The 19,099-nt window shown below is 38.5% G+C and overlaps 1 protein-coding gene across 1 annotated transcript in view; it reads right to left on the minus strand.

Annotated features, from left to right (window-relative positions):
- Positions 1–19,099, minus strand: part of LOC124773415 (mRNA (2'-O-methyladenosine-N(6)-)-methyltransferase) — a 151,868-nt gene that overhangs the window by 110,070 nt on the left and 22,699 nt on the right. Inside the window, 2 exon segments of the mRNA XM_047249399.1 lie at positions 9,327–9,481; positions 9,557–9,696. Of these exon segments, the coding sequence (XP_047105355.1) occupies positions 9,327–9,481; positions 9,557–9,696 (295 nt within the window).

Genomic DNA, 19,099 nt, shown 5'->3' on the forward strand with positions numbered 1-19,099 from the left:
CAACCATTAACAATGCTATTAACATTTTTATAAACACTTACAGATTGCAAAATCTCATCTTTTACCCCTTATATATCCTTTGAGATCATGATTATATTTGATAATCATGATGGATGACAAAAAAAACATGGTAATGATAGAAAATGTCAAGGATAAAACATGAAAAAACAACTGAGGAATTCAAGAATTATGTAAGTAGTAAAGACTGGAAGGAATTACACAATACAAATGGTTTTAAATGGAAAATATATTAATTAGTCTGCTACTGTGAAACTTGTTACCCGAAAAGATAAGTATTTGCACAATCTTGGAGATGCTGTGCCCTCTACATTTGGCACCCAAAAACTGTCCAGGATCCAAAGTGCTGATATAGCACATCTCCCCACCCAGATTCGTATAACTCGGCAGCAGTAATGACAATAATCTCCCGAGTATCCAAGTCTGCTTTAATCAGCTTGCAGATTATTTGTGCATAGTTCAGCAATTTTTCAAAAAATTAAAAATGAAGCCTTATTTCAATAATTAGAAAAAAAAATTCTGTTTGGAATACAAATTTCTGGTTGTTATAACATCCACAGTGACACCTATGAACTTGGATGTGATCAAAAGATAACATGAAATGTGTGTTCGGTAGAGAATGTGAGCATAGATAAAAAAAAACTGAGAAACCCATTATTGTGCACATCAAGGCATTGAAGTGCTTTACTGTTATTAGAGAATGCAGGACAAAATCCATTTCACTAAACCAATGTTTCAACTCTCCAAAATATGGGAACTACAGTTAAGGAAAAAGTAGATGAAAAAAATACTTTTGATCATGTTGAGCTCACATCTGACATTAGCCTTAATGATTAATGATAATCACCTCATTTGTATTTGTACACACTTATTGTGTTATGGTCGGTTTTGTTTCTTTGAACATCGTCAGCAAAACTCAGAAACCTGAAGATGTTCAAATAATAAATGAGTAACAATATAGCTGATATGGTTTTCATTAATCTTTAACATAAATGAAAAAATAAGCAGAAAGTGAACTGAAGATAAGTGACACAAAACAAATTGTGTAATTGTATAAATAAGTTGTCAGTTTCCAGCGGGTAATGTGCAGCTAATGTAGAATGTTTCATTAACACAATAAATAGCAGTTTTGTGTATTACAGATGATCTATGTTTCTTGGTTATCTGGGCTCTGCATTAACCTAGATAATTGGGACTTTGGTGCACAGCAGGCCATTAAAATGCTGCCTCAGGGCAAAGGCAACCAGGACCGCTCATGAGCTCGCCTGTGAGCAGGTGCAGATAGCATAGGATACTCATCATGCTAGTCCTATTGCAAGTGCTCTACACATGCAAGAGCCACTTGGCCATTTCTCATGCACAGCTTCTCGGCCAGTGCAGTATGACTGCGTAGGCTACAGCTCAGCTGCCAGACTGCCCACACATCAGCCATTTCCCACTGCTGATTGTGAGTGCCTGACTTCCTATGGGACAATACTCTACTGACTGTGACACCAGAAGTGCTCTATATCTTCAATGCAGTAGCCAGTAGCTATCTCTACAACTGTTCATAAGCATGTATTTAATTCTAGGTCATCAGAATACTGAAACGTGTTTTAACTGGTAAAAAACTTTAGCAGTGAACACAGTCTAAGGGAGGGGGAGGGGGGGGGGGGGGAAGAGAGAAAGAGAGAGAGAGAGAGAGAGAGAGAGAGAGAGAGAGAGAGAGAGAGAGAGGAGCTTTTAAACGAAAATAATGAGTTGATTGCAGATGGCTCCCAAGCTGCAGACTATTTTTATACTTCACCAATTATCAGATAATTTAGGATTGGATAGTGTCTTAGTGGATGGCCTACACTTGTATGTTCTAAGAAAGAATTCCAAAAGTTTGATAAAATTTGAGTATATCTAGTATTAATGTCATCAGCAGTAAAAAAAATCACCTCTAATTATTTACAATGAAATATAAAATAAGCTAAAGTTGTTCATCTTCACATAGTAATATACAACACCGCTTATGCAATATTTCACAACAGACATAAATACTTTACATCAACCCATTTTACAGGAAATGAGATACAATGGCAAAAGTTACTGACCTCCTGCTATCAGCATTAACAAAAATGAAAATGGTATGTATAAATACTGAATATGACCTCACTCAGTACAAAACAACAACATTAGTACCATTTTACATCAAAAAAGCTTTTGAGCACTACTTTTCTAACAAAAGAACTCACAGTCACACACACACACACACACACACACACACACACACACATGTAACACTCATACATTCACATGGCCATGGTAACTGATTAATTATTGATACTTGATCACTGAAAGCAATTAATTGAGCTGATGGAGGTGGGGAGGGGTTAGGGAAGGACACAAGGAAAGGGTAGCAGGAAAGAGGTGGGTCTTTGGACAAATGACTCCATCTCCGCACAACAACATAAAAATACTGCAGAGAGTAGAGCAAAGAGAGATGTAGGAAGAAGGAGAATAGCAAAAGAGGGGGGAAGAATGAGAGAAACAGAGAAAGGTGAAGATGAAGAAGGATAAAAGGAAGGTAGAGAGGTCGAAAAGAGGGAGAGAGGACAGGTGGAGAGAGAGAGAGAGAGACAGAGAGAGACAGAGAGAGAGAGAGAGAGAGAGAGACTGCCCACATTCGGAGAGGGGGAGGGGGAAGAGTGATGGGAGAATGGCATTGCATGTCTGGATGCAGAAGGACTGATGTGGACAAAAGAGAGAAGGGAAAAGGAAAGGATGAGGCAGTAGAACAGGTTAGCTGAGTTAGAGAAACTTGTGCTGAAAAGGAGTATCCAGATGGCCCAAATGGTGGTGTAGGGCCACACATGGGAAGCAAGCTCTTCTGGATCCAAAAGCAATCAAACACTTGCCAAATGACATTAAATGACTATCTAAGTTGTCATGGACATTATGAGATCAGAGGAAAAAGTGGCCACAGTGAGGAAGACATTCAAGTGAAGCCCTTCAAAATCAATAAGGCAGGCTGAAAAAGTGACTGAGATTACATGCTATGCTGTGCATGCAGTTCTCCACAAAGAGTAACATTACGGACTGTGAAAGCTGCGTATATATCAAATGTTGTATCCAGATGACTGCAATAGCGAGAATTTGTGAAGGGATGCTCACATGGCATGAAGATCTGCTAGACCTGTTGGAAAAAATTATGTGGTGTGATGAAGCTTTGTTTCATGTAGGAGTTTCCATTAAGTGTCATGGTAATTGGTGAGTGGAAGATGGTCCCAAAGAGGCATTTGGAAAAAATGCAGCAGGGCAAGGCAAAAGTAACTGTTTGCATTAGATTAACTTCTCCCCACATTAGTAGACTCTATCTGTTGGGACATACTATGAATGCTGCAAGATACCCGCAAAAGTTAGAAAACTTTTTAAGGTCTACACTTTTTGAATGGGGCAAGTCCCACGAACTGTTATTAATGTAAGTTGGATCTCCCTCTCATAAAACCTTGCCCATAAGACGATGCCTTGATCGAATGCTTCAAAGGATGCTAGAAACGTCAAGGATGTCCCACAGTATGGTCACCTCACTCCAAGTGATTTCTTTCTATGGGCTAAGGAAGAAGTTTATAAGCAAGCCACAAATTCTTGGTGAACTTGAGAAGAAGATCCATGACATCATAGTTGGTGTTTGTGTTGAATTCTTGAGGAAGGTCACAGCAAATGTACCTGTTCATTTAAGACAATGTCTAGAAAATACTGGAGCACATACAGAGTTGTAACTTTTGGAATGATAACGGTATACAATAAACTCCATGTGAACAAAAAACTGAGTTTATATCTATAATATTTTAGGAGGAAAAATATTAAAAAAGGTAAGTAACTTTCTAAGCATCCTGCACTAGGGTGAGACCCTGGATATGCTTTTGTAAAGGCTAGTTTTTCCTTATTGTAACAGATATGAATAAATCGCCAATTCTTTCTTTACTGTTGATCAGGATCTAAGAGGACTCCAATGCTGATACTTGGTGATTCTGCTCAACATTTTAACTACAACAGCTGAAATGTGCTCATTGTAATGCAGATTTATCACAATTTTATGCCAAAGTATCTCATAAAGCTCATTGTGATAAATTTGGATTATGCAGCTTGTATCTTACGACATAATTACTTTTTTATGCTAATTTTTCTCCTGATTATCCAAATAGTTACAGACTTAGAAAAGATTAAAGAATATTCAAAATATGTATTCATCAGTTTTGTCTGATTTTCAAAAGGCTATATCCAAAATGGATCCTCTCATATTTGCTTTCTTTCCCTTTTTTTGCACCATTGAAAAGTGAAAAGAGCTCATTTTGTTTGGTTAGAAAAAAGGTTTGTTTCATTTTTTAGGCAAAACCAGTCCATGATAACAAAGAAGTTTAAAAGCATACTTTGACTGCTATTAGCAGTGCAGATTGTGCAGGGTTCTTAAATATGCACATTTGAAAAGGATGTACAATCTGTTACTAGTCGTATTTCATTTTTTTGAAATAAAAGTTAATTTTCTCAGCCATTGAGTTTTGGAAGATAGTTTGTATGTTCATTTAGATTGTTTCTCACTGTTCTGGAATGCACTGTAACACCTTTCACCATCTATGAATGTGCAATTTCTTTCAAGGAGATATATCCAGCATTTTTACATTCCACAGTTGAAAACAAAATCAAGTGGAAGAGAGAATGAAACTGTAGCTTGGTGGATGTTCAATGCTACATTTAAGTGCAGTATAGCATTGGTTTTGGAACTAATTCTGCTTATCACCTGACAACATTTTATGGTACTTTTGAGACACCGAACTCCTGTATCACTTCTTTTGTAGTCCAACTTTGGGGTGATAATATCTAAATCTGCAATTTCTCTCACTGCTTTGACAACTGCAACTTTTCTGTTCTTTAACTATAAGCCTATGATCTAAGCAGTCAGGACATGCCTTATTTGTGCTGTATGTTTGAAAATCTTGTAGATCAAAACCCCCAGTAGCATGCAATTGTTTCTTGAATTTCTCTAATCTTTCTTTTTGCATAATATGGCAGCTCTCATTGACACATGTAGAGATTTTAGAGGAGAGATTCTGATGGATGTGCTTCTTCTGCTTTATCTTCTGACTGTGATGAACCTGGCCTTCCCCCCCCCCCCCCCCCCCCCTTGTTTTTGCTGCAAATTGTTTTTGACATGTTGGGCAAATTTTCTGACCAGGTTTAATATTGATCTTTGTCATCACTTTCAACTGATAAGTTATTATCAAAGTAACAACCAATAATCCTTTTTCACAGAATGGTTCTTTAGGATTACAGCAGAATTTCTGTAGACATTCATACTTATCCAAAAATGCTTTGTGATGAAAGCATATTTTGGCATTTTCACTAATACAAAATCCACTTCTTTGGTTAAGTAATTTTTTGCTGTTGTGCAGATAAATTCTTTGATTTCTTTCGGAGCCTTTTGGTTATGTAAATGTTTTTAGGTGATATGCAGAATAATCCGCAAAATCAATGCCACACTGCATTGAAATGCTGCCTTGGAATCATCCATCTGTCTACAGTTTGATTCCTATTTCCACTTGACTGTTTTCAACTGGTGAGTGTAAAAATGCTGGCTACGTCTTCCTGAAAAGAAACTGAGGTTCATAGATGGTGAAAAGTGTTGTGATGAATTCCAAAATAGCGAGAAACAATCTAAATGAACAGATAAACAATTCTAAAATAAAAGATTGAGCAAATGAATGCTTATATCACGAAAATCAAAGACAATTACTAACAGATTTTACATCACTTTCAAATGTGCATATTCAAAAATTCCGCACAGTCGGCATTCCTAATAGCAGTCAAAGATGTTTTTAAACTTCTTTATTATCACTGGACTGGTTTGTCTCAAAACTGAAGCAAATTTTACCAGACCTCTTCAATGATTCAAGGAAAAATCAAACCTGAGAGGATCCTTTTGAGATACAGCCTTTCGAAAATTTGACAAAACTGAGAAATTCGCTTTTTGAACTGAATTTAATCTTGGATAAACCTGTAACTATTCGGATAATCAACAGAAACGTTAGCATTAAAAAGTCATTCTGTCATAAGATACATGCTGCCAAAATGCAATGCAAATATTTCACGGCAAGAATTATGAGCTACATTGACAGTGAATTGTAATAAATCTGCTGTACACTGGGAATTTGTTCAGCTACTGGCCTGTTACACCTAAAAAGTTGAGCACAATCACTATGTTTCAGCATGGGAGTCCCATTAGAGATCATGACCAACAGTAAATCAAACTGGCTGAGTTATTCATATCAGCTGCAATATTGAAAAACTAGGCTTTGCAAAACATGTCTAGTGGCTCCACCACGTTACTTGTTGAGCCTTAATTTGATGTAGTTTCATGTAAGACCTGGAAAATTTCATCAATATTGGAGAGGGTTGACCAGAGACCTTGTTAAAATTTAGGCCACTTGACATGAAATGACCCTATACCTAACTATGATAATGACATTCCAGAATTTATTCCAAAGTACGCATGGAAAGTCATTCAAGATGTGAAGGAAGGGAAGGCATCGTATGATGGTTGTGTTTCAATATAAATGATTAAAGCTGGCAAAAGTTACAGAAAAGGACACTGCAAAATTATTTAAAGAATGATAGAGGAAGAAAATTCTTCACAAACAGGACAACCCTGTAATTACTCTCCTTCATAAGAAAGGAAAAAGACAGAACATAAGAAAAACTATTGCCCTATCTGTCCCCTACACATTAGATACTAGAAAAACGAAATGAAGTCCCATGCTTCTTTACAGAGCGTAGAGGACGATGCGGGAGACCCGCACCGGTCGTTTGCCGTTGCCTTCCTCCGACCGTAGTGGGGATGAATGATGATGATGAAGACGACACAACACCCAGTCATCTCGAGGCAGGAAAAATCCCTGACCCCGCCGGGAATCGAACCCGGGACCCCGTGCTCGGGTAGCGCGAGACCACAAGGGCGGACAGATACTAGATAATCACCCAAATTATCACCAAGAACATAGAAAAAAGGTGTGAGATTTTGATAAGGCGCAAGAACAAACTGTCTTTAGTAGTGCAAGTAGAACAATTTACCCTTTCCTAATCACGAATGAATCCCTTTCCTAATCACGAATGAATAATGAGTAAGAATTGCCATTAAGTATGGGACTCATTGACTTTGAGAAAGCTTTTGATTCACTCTCAACATAAATCTGTGTTGACATCTGTTCATAAATAAGGCCTATCTTAGTAAAGAGAAAAAGATACACAACAATGCTAGATCTTCCATTAGACTCCCTAAAAAGAGAATATGAAGAAGGAATGTGTGTTAATGTAACGTATCTAAAGCACCTTCATTTTACGTAAATCACTGTATGGTTTGTTTCAAATGCAGATAAACTTCGACAACAAACTGAAGCACTGAATAACTTAAATCAATGTTTAATGATAATTTTGAAATGTTATTGTGACATACAGGCTTTCAATGGTAAAACATGAAATCTGAGGTGTGGTTAGTGATGTAACAGAACAGGACTTTTATTGAGGTAAATGCATCATAGATGGATCAAGGAGGTTCTTTTCTGAATTTCACAAGATAAGAAAAGACTGATATGGAGTACTGGTGGAAAGTGTGTAGATGGCATTAGAAGTCAGCAACATGGCTAAAAATTGTAATGCTTGGAACAGCTTAGCAGAGGTCATTATCTAGCAGAGGCTGTGAAATGGGTGATGAAATTATCACCACTAAGAATATTTTGTGATGCAACTAAGGTGTATGAGTGCGTATCATAAAAAAACTTACAATATAATGGCACAATAAAAAGATCCACACAATCAAAGCTTTTGGCCATTAAGGCCTTTGTCAGCAGTAGACCCACACACACACACACACACACACACACAACACGCACGCACGCACGCACGCGCGCGCACACACACACACACATACACACACACACACACACACACACACACACACACACACACGTAAACACAACTTGCACACATGCCTGCAGTCTCCGAGAGCTGAAATCACACTGCAAACAGTAGCATCAGTGCATGATGGGAGTGGCGACTGGGAGGGGGTAAGGAGGAGGTTGTGGCGGAGAGGGGGAGGGATAGTATGACGGGAGGGCAGACAGTGAAGTGTTGCAGTTTAGATGGAGGGTAGGAGAGAAGGTGCGGAGGGGGCAGGGGGTAAGTAGCGGAAAGGAGAGAAATAAAAAGAAATTAAAAGACTGGATGTGGCGGTGAAATGACGGCTGTGTAGTGCTGGAATGGGAACTGGGAGGAGGCTGGATGGGTGAGGACAGTGACTAATGAAGGTTGAGGCCAGGAGGGTTACGGGAACGTAGGATGTATTGCAGGGAAAGTTTCCACCTGCACAATTCAGAAAAACTGGTGTTGGTGGGAAGGATCCATATGGCACAGGCTGTGAAGCAGTCATTGAGATGAGGGATATCATGTTTGGCAGCGTGTTCAGCAACAGGGTGGTCCACTTGCTTTTTGGCCACAGTTTGTCAGTGGCTGCTCATGCAGACAGACAGTTTGTTGGTTGTCATGCCTACATAGAATGCAGCACAGAGGTTGCAGCTTAGCTTGTAAATCACATGACTGGTTTCACAGGTAGCCCTGCCTTTGATGGGATAGGTGATGTTAGTGACCAGACTGGAGTAGGTGGTGGTAGGAGGATGTATGGGACAGGTCTTGCATCTAGGTCTATTACAGGAGTATGAGACATGAGGTAAGGGATTGGGAACAGGGCTTGTATAAGGATGGACGAGTATATTGTGTAGGTTCGGTGGACGGCGGAATACCACGGTAGGAGGGGTGGGAAGGATAATGGGCAGGACATTTCTCATTTCAGGGCACGACGAGAGGTAATCGAAACCCTGGTGGAGAATGTAATTCAGTTGCTCCAGTCCCGGATGGTACAAGGGGAATGCTCCTTTGTGGCCAGACTGTGGGACTTTGGGAGGTGGTGGGAGACTGCGAAGATAAGGCATGGGAGATTTGTTTTTGAACAAGGATGGGAGGATAATTACAGTCAGTGAAGGCTTCAGTGGGACCCTCGGTATATTTTGAGAGTGACTGCTCGTCACTGCAGATGCGACAACCACGGGTGGTTATGCTGCGCCTATCGTGACTCAGCATCTCCGCTATATGGTGAGTAGCAACTTTCCTTCTCTTGTATTGTTACATTTCATCCTGGATTTTCCATTGTTTGATTACAATATATTGGAATAGACAAATCAGATTTTTGGGGGAAAAAAAAACATTTATCTCCAATATTATTTTGTTACACAAACCTTCTCTCGAATGACACAGTTCTTCATAACACTGCCGGAGCTTCAATGCCAAATTACATCTGTAAGCTTCAACATCTGGGTGTGGGTGAGGTATAACAATTGGAGGTCTTTCATAAATAACAGCATTTGTTGGAACCTCTAGATCCCATGGTCCACTGGAAATATAAAATAATTCAAATAAACATTCCTTGCAAGTTCACATGTGGATATATGGCTGTTACCAGACTTACGCTAAAATGAACTTCTTCATAACCGGACTCCCCACAGCTTCTTCTGATGCTCTCCTCTTAATTGCAACCACTGCTGGCGGACCATTTACCATTGGAGGTGGTGGATTACATATTCCCAAAGGATCCGTAATTGGATCAAACTGCATAACAATAAGTGCATGTTAATAGCACAACAATTGAATCACCTCTTACAATTCTAGAAAACTACCAAAGAATCCAAAAAAATCCTTACTTTAAGGCTAACACCACAAAATAAAAGAAATGATTAAGGGGAAGTTGGTAAAATGGAATAAGATCTATATGGTAATTCTTCACAATAACACAACATTTATTTCACAATGAAATTCTTGCATGGTTGATGTTCTGCACCTTGTAAGTGTGCATTAAAAGACATCTTGCTGTATGTGGTGAGTTACATTTAAAAATAGTTAAATGCCAGATCACACTGATGATGGGGTATATGCCCAGCTCATGATGTACAACAAGATGTCTTTTAACAAATTAATTTCACTCTCAACTTCTCTTTGGAGATTCACATTCACAAGGACATAAGTACTGCTTTTGATTAAGAAAGAATTACAAAAAGAAAAGAATTTTGCTCATTAAATAATGCTCATGGAGTACAAGGGCAGTTAAAAAAAAATGTAATTAACTGTTGGTGGGTTACTGACAATTTTTATATGGGGGAAGTAAATGGAATGATCTTTTCACCTGTGATCTGAATTATTATCTTTGGTGGATGTTTGCAAGATTTATGCCCAAAGAACTCTTATACCATGACTATGGTTAAAAACGAAGGAAAACTTTGTCATTATGGATAAGCAACAGTTCACCTTAATACTCAAAAGTTTATCTGACAATAGCACACATAAAATCAGAGCAGTTTAGAGCTGCAGATAGCAATAAGGCGAAATGTAGGGTAGGTGACTGCACTGCACTCAAAACTGCCAAATTAGGCAAGAGATTTAACAGAAGCTGCATATCTGGCATAATTAGACTAGATGCCTTCAACAGCTTCACTGCTCTGGAGACTGGATAAAATGACACACACAACCCAGTAAGTTCAGGAAAACTTTGATAACACATGGCAAAAGAGCAGGTTGAAGTACATAGTAATCAGAGGGCTAACGTGATCTTGGAAGCACTTCTGCTTGGGAGCAGCTAAGGTAGAGGAGTGTGAGTTAGTACAGAACCCTCTGGGCACGGAAATATGAGGTAACTGGCATATTTTTAAGTCAAGCAATGGTGACTGTAATTTAGGGTCTCAGTGGAAATATCTCAGTATATGTTGTTGTTGTTGTTGTTGTTGTTGTGGTCTTCAGTCCAGAGACTGGTTTGATGCAGCCTTCCATGCTACTCTACCCTGTGCAAGCTTCTTCACCTCCCACTATCTATTGCAGCCTACAGCCTTCTGAATGTGCTTAGTGTATTCATCTCTTGGTTTCCCTCTACGATTTTTACCCTCCACGCTGCCCTCAAATACTAAATTGGTGATCCCTTGATGCCTCAGAATGTGTCCTACCAACCAATCCCTTCTTCTAGTCAAGTTGTGCCACAAATTTCTCTTCTCCTCAATTCTATTCAGTACCTCCTCATTACTTTTGTGATCTAACCATCTTATCCTCAGCATTCTTCTGTAGCACCACATTTCAAAAGCTTCTATTCTCTTCTTGTCCAAACTATTTATTGTCCATGTTTCACTTCAATACATGGCTACACTCCATACAAATACTTTCAGAATAGACTTCCTGACACTTGAATCTATACTTTATGTTAACAAATTTCTCTTCTTCAGAAACACTTTCCTTGGCATCGCCAGTCTACATTTTATATCCTCTCTACTTCAACCAGCATCAGTGATTTTGCTCCCCAAATAGCAAAACTCGTTTACTACTTTAAGTGACTCATTTCCTAATGTAATTCCCTCAGCATCACCTGACTTAATGCAACTACATTCCATTATCCTCATTTTGCTTTTGTTGATGTTCATCTTATATCCACCTTTCAAGACACTGTCCATTCCGTTCAGCTGCTCTTCCAGGTCCTTTGCTGTCTCTGACAGAATTACAATGTCATCGGTGAACCTCAAAGTTTTTACTTCTTCTCCATGGATTTTAATTCCTACTCCGAATTTTTCATTTGTTTCCTTTACTGCTTGCTCAATATACAGACTGAATAACAACGGGGATAGGCTACAACCCTGTCTCACTCCCTTTCCAATCACTGCTTCCCTTTCATGCCCCTCGACTATCTCAGTATATAAGATAATGTAAAGATTATGCAACTGACAATAACATCACACCCATTGTTGGGAATGCAAAATGTCAAGCCCATAATGAAGCATTCTGTCAAACATGTAAATGCAGAGTTTCATGAGTTGCTCATCATGGATGTGACTGACATGTGGTACAGTGGACGTCTGAATATTTCCAGTACGAGATTACATGTGTAACTAATTTCCAGACGCACTCAGTGTGTAACAAGAACACTGTCTCCTCAAACACTAAGCCTTTCTCAATCAAATTTTTGCCAAAGCTCCAAATACTTGCTTTACAGTTGCCAGTGGGTCCAATGACATCATCTCTGAACTAAACAACTCTGTACACTCAGAGACTAACATTGCAAGATTCCATCACCGCCCAGCTATAGCCATAAACTCGTCACTTGAGTCTTGTGATAACAGAAAGTCTACTAGCATGATGATTATTAAATACCAAAACAATAACTGATACCATCCACCGAAAAGCAGAAGCGTTGAGTGGTTAATAGGTATATCTAAAAAGAAAGAAAACTTGCTAGCTTTCAGAGTAATCATTTTTTGAGTTAGATATGCACAAATTCCATGGTATTTTTAACAGGAGTCATCTGTACAAGCGATGTAAAGACATTCAAAATCTGAAGAGTGCTTTATGGAAAACCTGCACCATCCTGGAGTCACATGAGCTGGGAGGCAGTATGGGTTTGCAGACAGAAATTCTTATCTGCAGATGTTGAAGTTCATTCCGGAGATTTTTCTACCTTATAGTTACATTTCAAGATCCTCTGCAAACAATTCTAATTTTCAGTGTCCTAGGGTCAATTACATCTACTACGCGCATGGGCTTTCTTCTGTAGCTCTCATACGCCTTCTGCTATATACGCAACTTATTGTTTACTCTTTGTAGTGTAACAAGTAAGATGAGCCGTGTTTTGCAAAAACCTTCCCAGAATATGGAATTAATGTGTTTGTTGCAAGGGTGCCAAGCTTTCACTTGTAATATGGTTGGGACTTATTCAGATACAGATAGAATTTCACAAAGAAAAGAATCCTGAATTACAAAGGTCCCATGTCACAAAACAGTCTTTAGTCCTAGCCACATTATCACAGACACAAAAGTGGTAATGAAGATGGGCATTATTGCAAGCCTACTAAATTGACGAAATCTAAATCGTGCTCACCAGAAGTGATTAATCTGTAAACCTGATACCAAGTATTGCCATTGCTACAAAAAACTGAGTATACCATAAGAAAAAAATTGCTCATTCACCACAAGCTCCACTGCTGGAAACCATTTCCTACCGCAGGCAGCCCTCCACTTCCAGTGCTTGTTAGTGTTAATTCTTGAAAATAGGTATCGGTGCTTAAACAATAAAATTACTTTAGCTTTCCCTTCACTTCTCAGGGCTTATCACCATATTTTTGTACAATTTTTGTCAACACAGATCACTTAATGAACTGTGCCATTAAAGGTAGCCTGCTTCCTCACTTGTGTACCACCTGCATTTCTTATGTAACAAATCACTGTCCTAGGGAGCACGCTAAGTTCTCTGTGATAATGTGACCGTGTCTCCTCGACTGGAAGAAAGTAAAATTAAAAAATAAAAAAATCCCCAGCTGTATTTAATGTGGGGTGTGACCAGAAATGTAACACTTTCCCCATGAATAAGCATTTTTTAAATCAAAATTACTTCAATTTGGAAAAATAAACCCACAATAACTTTTTATACAAATTAAAGGGACCATCTCCATTTCATAATGCAATGCACTTTAGTATGTTATACCCAATGACTGCATCTTACAAATGTTGTTAAGTAGGGTTGTTTTTTGCCTTTGTGACACAAATATAATCATAATACAGGGTGTATCAAGAGGAATCATCCGATTTGGCAAGTCTATATTTCTAAACTAATAAACATATACAATGAATTTGTTTTTTTATGAACGGGAAATGCAAAAAGTCTTTTTCATAGTTTTTCATAGGTGTTCAATATGCTCCTCTTGAGACGCATGGCATATGTCAATGTGGTATTCAAATTGCCCCCACACTGCAGTGAGCACTTCTTGAGTTACTGCTTCCACAGCTGCTGGTATGCGATGTCTCAGTTCATTCATTGTTTTTGGTAATGGAGGCACATAAACAGAGTCTTTTATAACCCCCACAAGAAATAATCACACACAGTCAGATCCAGTCAACTTGGAGGCTAGTAATGTAAGGCTGAATCATTTGGTCCCAAGCGATCAATCCATCGTTCAGTAATCCTTTGATTTAAAAAGAACTGAAGTGGGCACACACTGCTGCTACCTAGCAGGAACCATGTAAAACCCAAGTGTTCGCCCTTCCCAACAGTACAATGTTCACACACGTATCTCAAGTAACATAACAGTTATGGTTTTTTTATTATTAATTGGATGACTCTTTTTGATGCACCCTGTAAATGTCATCACTGAATCACTTTTTGAACAACAGCAATCATTCTTTAGTCAACAATCTTTTATATACTGTGCAACGTAATATGCTTATTTGGATGACACACTGCATAACATTTTCTAAAGTTTACATCAGTATAGCCAGACCTATGGAAATATCATCCTATGCCACATCGTCCCATTGAAACATAGCCAGACCTATGGAAATAGCATGCTATGCCACACCGTCCCGTTGAACTGGTGGATTCATGTTTCATCCACAGTTATAAACCGGCGTGCAAAAGCAGCTGAATTATTCCAAAAATATGTGAAAAATTGCAGAGAAATTCAACTTACATTTGTTTTTTGTTAGTATTTAACAAATGCATCATACATCTTTGTACAAAGTTTCTTTCTTTATAAAACTAGTGATCTGCCTGGGCTTTGCACGAGTAGCACTAAATATCTATGATTGGACAATGTGTTTGGTGCAGAGGCAATTTTGTTTATGGGCCACTGTGTAGAGTTATGATTAAAATTCTAGAACAATGTTAGGTAACTGAATATCATTCACTTTCATATACAGTAGACTCTTGATTACCTGTAGTGACTGGAGACTTGAAAACTGTGGATACTCAAATTGCGCAGATAATCCACAATTAGAGTACACAGTAATGTATCAGGACTGTTAAAACCAAAGTCAATTACAAAGTCATAATTAATGTTCATAGTAAATTCAACTTTAATCGTCATATGAGTAGTATCTGTGAAAATATTGCACTTATAAAGAATACAGTACAACACAATTTTATATTACACTATGCTTTTCTGAATTGATTTCTGTCTCAATGATGTGGCTTGTCTTTTATAAAGCACACTTCTTGCCATTCCAGGCCTTCAGTCCACTAAAGTGTTGATGCATGAAAGATTAATATTTCTTGAATTAGAGGAATGTTGTCATCTTTGTCACTGTCATTCAACTCCTAGGATTTCCCTTGTACATACTCAACAATAGCACTGACAATCAGCATCACTTGAGCTATCTCTGTGAGGTTGAAGTTACAACCATTTAGAAACATTTTCTTTGTCAACAGTTTCACGCTGCACAGTACTATTCAAAACAGCAGCTGACGTTGCTAATGAGCAGTCTTCTTCGTCAGCGTAATTATTGATTATCGATTTTAGGGTTAATGTTTCTCCATGGTTCATTGTTTTACCTTACACCATGCCTTCAGCACTTTATAAGTAGCATCTAGCACAGTTAATTGTTTCCAAAATGTTTCAAGATTGTTGCTCTCATCAACAGGTTTTGCAGCAGTATTCCTCAATAAATTTTATTTGTGGCACCAATGACGTGCTGTTTCATTGATTGGATTAAGACTACCACATTAGGGGGTAAATGTTTTACATATATGATGACTACCTTCTTTCACAACAATCACAGTCCAGCTGTATGGATTTTTTTTTCCTTTTTTGGGTCAAAATTACAATCCTGTATAAAATACCCCTTGCCACGCTTCATCAGTACGAAGCACCCTGTCATGGCAACATTGGTATGAAGCAACCTCTGCCACACAACACTGGTAGGATGTACCCTCTGTCAAACAACCTTGGTACAGAACACCCTTTGCCACGTAGCACTAGTAAGAAGCAGCCTCCACCACACTATATTGGTACCAAGCATCCTCTGCCATGTTACAAAGGTACAAAGCACCCTTTGCACATTCGTACAGAGTACCCTCCACTAAGCAACATCAGTACGAAGCATGCTCTGCCATGCTTTCATAATATATATGGTTGATTCTAAGGAGCTGCTAGATGGCATTAGGGCCATTTTCACAGTGGTAGGGGGCTTTAATTCTTCATAGTTCAACCAACTGCACATTATATTTGTAAATTTTAGAGAGAAACTCTATTAGAGAAAACCTTATCAACTTCTCTAAAGCAGTTCCCGTGATTAGCTCAAACATAAAGACGTAGGCTGTGGTGCGGAGCCTTAATTTATATATGTGTAGATTGAAGAAGATGTACCAATTTTTTTGTTGTGATGTGAGGGAGCACTCAAAAGTTCCAGGAAGAGCGCTGCCCTGGTTGGAGCCTGTAAAGCAGCATTTTTCTTGTTAGAGAGGTGTTGTGCAACTCCTTGATGCTTGCAACAGTTTTCCTATCTCCGTGTGTGTGTGTGTGTGTGTGTGTGTGTGTGTGTGTGATTTCAGTACAGGAAGTATCACTGCCAAATTTATGCTTTGGGTTCTCACTGACCAGCACAAGGAGGCATGAGTGGAAGCACAATCTGCTCTGAAAGAACAGTTCCCAATTAATCCAAGTATTTTTCCCACTGAAAACATTATTGTTGTCTTCCCAAAAGAAGCTTCAAAAGGCATTCAAATATTAAGGAGGTACTCATCTTTTTACACCAGGGGAGTCAGAATTTGTCTCATCACAGCAGACTGTTAATGATGTATTCTATTTGAAGGTTCTGGGAAAATTAAAATTGACTGTGTGCGTAAAAAAGAATTGATCTGTGACAGATAGAATACTGATTTTCCCACTATGGCAATGCTTGTGCTCACATGGCTATCACATTGTGTCAGTTGTTGGCTAAAAAGTGATATGACTCCCCTACTCCACATACCTTACTCGCCTAACTTAGCTCCGTGTGATTTATTGTTGTTTCTAGACATGATGATGGGCATGAAAGTGCATTGATTTGATTATGCAGGAGTGGGGAACGGAGACTTCTACAAAAAGTCGTATGTATGTATGTATATGTATGTGTGTGTAAGTGGCAGGCGGGGGAGAGACAGTAGTGACCATGTGTGCAAAGGGGGACAAGCTTTGACTATCTGTTGGTCATAAACAATCTCAGACAAAGAATTTGACAACTATGTGGTAAACAAACCTATTAATTTGAATTTAACGTATGCTAAAGGAATATTTTAAAAAGCCACATGAAAAAAGTACTCTGCACATAAAGCAGACACACAACAAGTTTTTTCTTGTGGGGGGGGGGGGGGGAGGGGGAAATCTATCATCAGTCTTCTGACAAGTGTGGTGGCAGGCATGTAGCAATATCATCATGTCCATGTAGCACCTACATGCAATGGCTTCCATCTTTCACTGTATATATTCAAATCACTACCTTCTACAATTTTTGCTCTTTATGGTTCTAATACAATGGAATTTTCTTCCCTGTTGTCTTAACACATTACTAATAATCCTGTTCTTGTTTCTAGCCACAGTTTTCCACATATTTCTTTCCTCACAGATTCTGCAGAGAATTTCCTAAGTTGTTATCTTATCAGTCCATTCAGTTCTCAACATGACATCTCAATCATGTTGATTCTCTTCTTTTCTGGTTTTCTCGTAGTGTACGATTCAATGCTTTATTGCAGGTGTACATTCGCCAATATTTCTTTCTCAATTTAATGCCCACATTTAACCAGATAACACTAGAAGACTTCTTTGGCAAGGAGTGTTTGATTTGTGATGCTAGTCCTCCTCTATTCCTTTCTTTGTCCATCACGCCTTTTGTTTTCGACATAGAAGAATCTTAGAACTTTGTTCCCTATTCTGTCCCCAATTTTGTTGTTAATCTCACTTCTGCTGCTTCTCAGTACTTCAGTCTCTGGTTTACTTTCAGTCCATTTTCTATGCTCACCAGACTGTTCATTTAATTCATCAGGTTCTGTAATTCTTTCTCACTTTTGCAGAGGACATCAGTGTCATCGGTGAATTTAGCACTGACATCCTTTTACGATGAATTTTAATCCCACTCCTCAACCTTTCTTTTATTACCTATACTGCTTCTTTGTTATACAGGGTGAATATAGTGGAGGAAGGTTGTATCCCCGCCTTACGCACTTTTTAATCTGAGCTGTTCTATCTTGGTCTTATATTCTTATTGTTCCGTCTTGGCCTTGCACTTGTAATGTACCACCCATCTTTCCCTATAGCGAATACCTATTTTTATGAGGATTTCAAACACCTCACACCACTATAAGATTGTTGAATGTTTCTTTTTTTTTTTTTTTTTTAGATGGGAAAATCCTGTGAAAGTGTTTTGGTTTCTATTAAGTCTTGCTTCCATTAACAAATGTAGCATCAGGACTCCCCTTCTGATGCCTTTATTTTTAATAGAGATAAACTTCTTTTTATTTCATAGATTCTCAATTTTCGTATGTTTCCAGTCTCACAGATTCTACACATTAATCTGAATAAACATTTGGTTACCAATTCCACCAATGGTTTTAGCAATTCCAAAGGAATGTTAGGAATTCCTTATGTTTAGTCTGATACCATATGTTATGTTATTGTGCAATGTAAACATATGTAATAAAAGCTTAATTTCACTGACATCAAGCCGTTATTTTTCTGGGAAATTATGCCCTTGTGTTTATAATTTACTTACTTGGATTCTACAACTAATCTGTTAGAATATGAGTGTCTTTTACCCAATAAATTTACTGATCTCCTTTTCTGTTAAGGTGGTGATTTGAGTATACCACGAAGGAGGTTATAACGGAGCTACTTGAAATGAGTCACAGTTCATTCCTATAAACACTCATTTCCCAACTGTCTATATACTGGCAAAGTTGAGAGGTATCTCAAGCAAAAATTAGCCTTATTATTTAATCAAACAGATAAAAAGTCTACTCGTCGAGCGGCAGAAGAACACAAACATAAAAGACTGTTGTAATAGGCAAGCTTTCGGAGCCAGCGGCTCCTTGTTGAGGCAGGAGGATTGAAGAGGAGTGAAGCAAAAGGACTGGAGAGGTCTAGGAAAAGGGGTAGTTTTTGCGAAAGTCACCCAGAACCGTGGGTCAGGGGAGACTTACCATACAGAATGAAAAGGAAAGACTGATTGTTGGGGACTG

This window comes from Schistocerca piceifrons, chromosome 2 (assembly GCF_021461385.2).
Source record: "Schistocerca piceifrons isolate TAMUIC-IGC-003096 chromosome 2, iqSchPice1.1, whole genome shotgun sequence".
In the NCBI taxonomy this organism is placed as follows: domain Eukaryota; kingdom Metazoa; phylum Arthropoda; class Insecta; order Orthoptera; family Acrididae; genus Schistocerca; species Schistocerca piceifrons.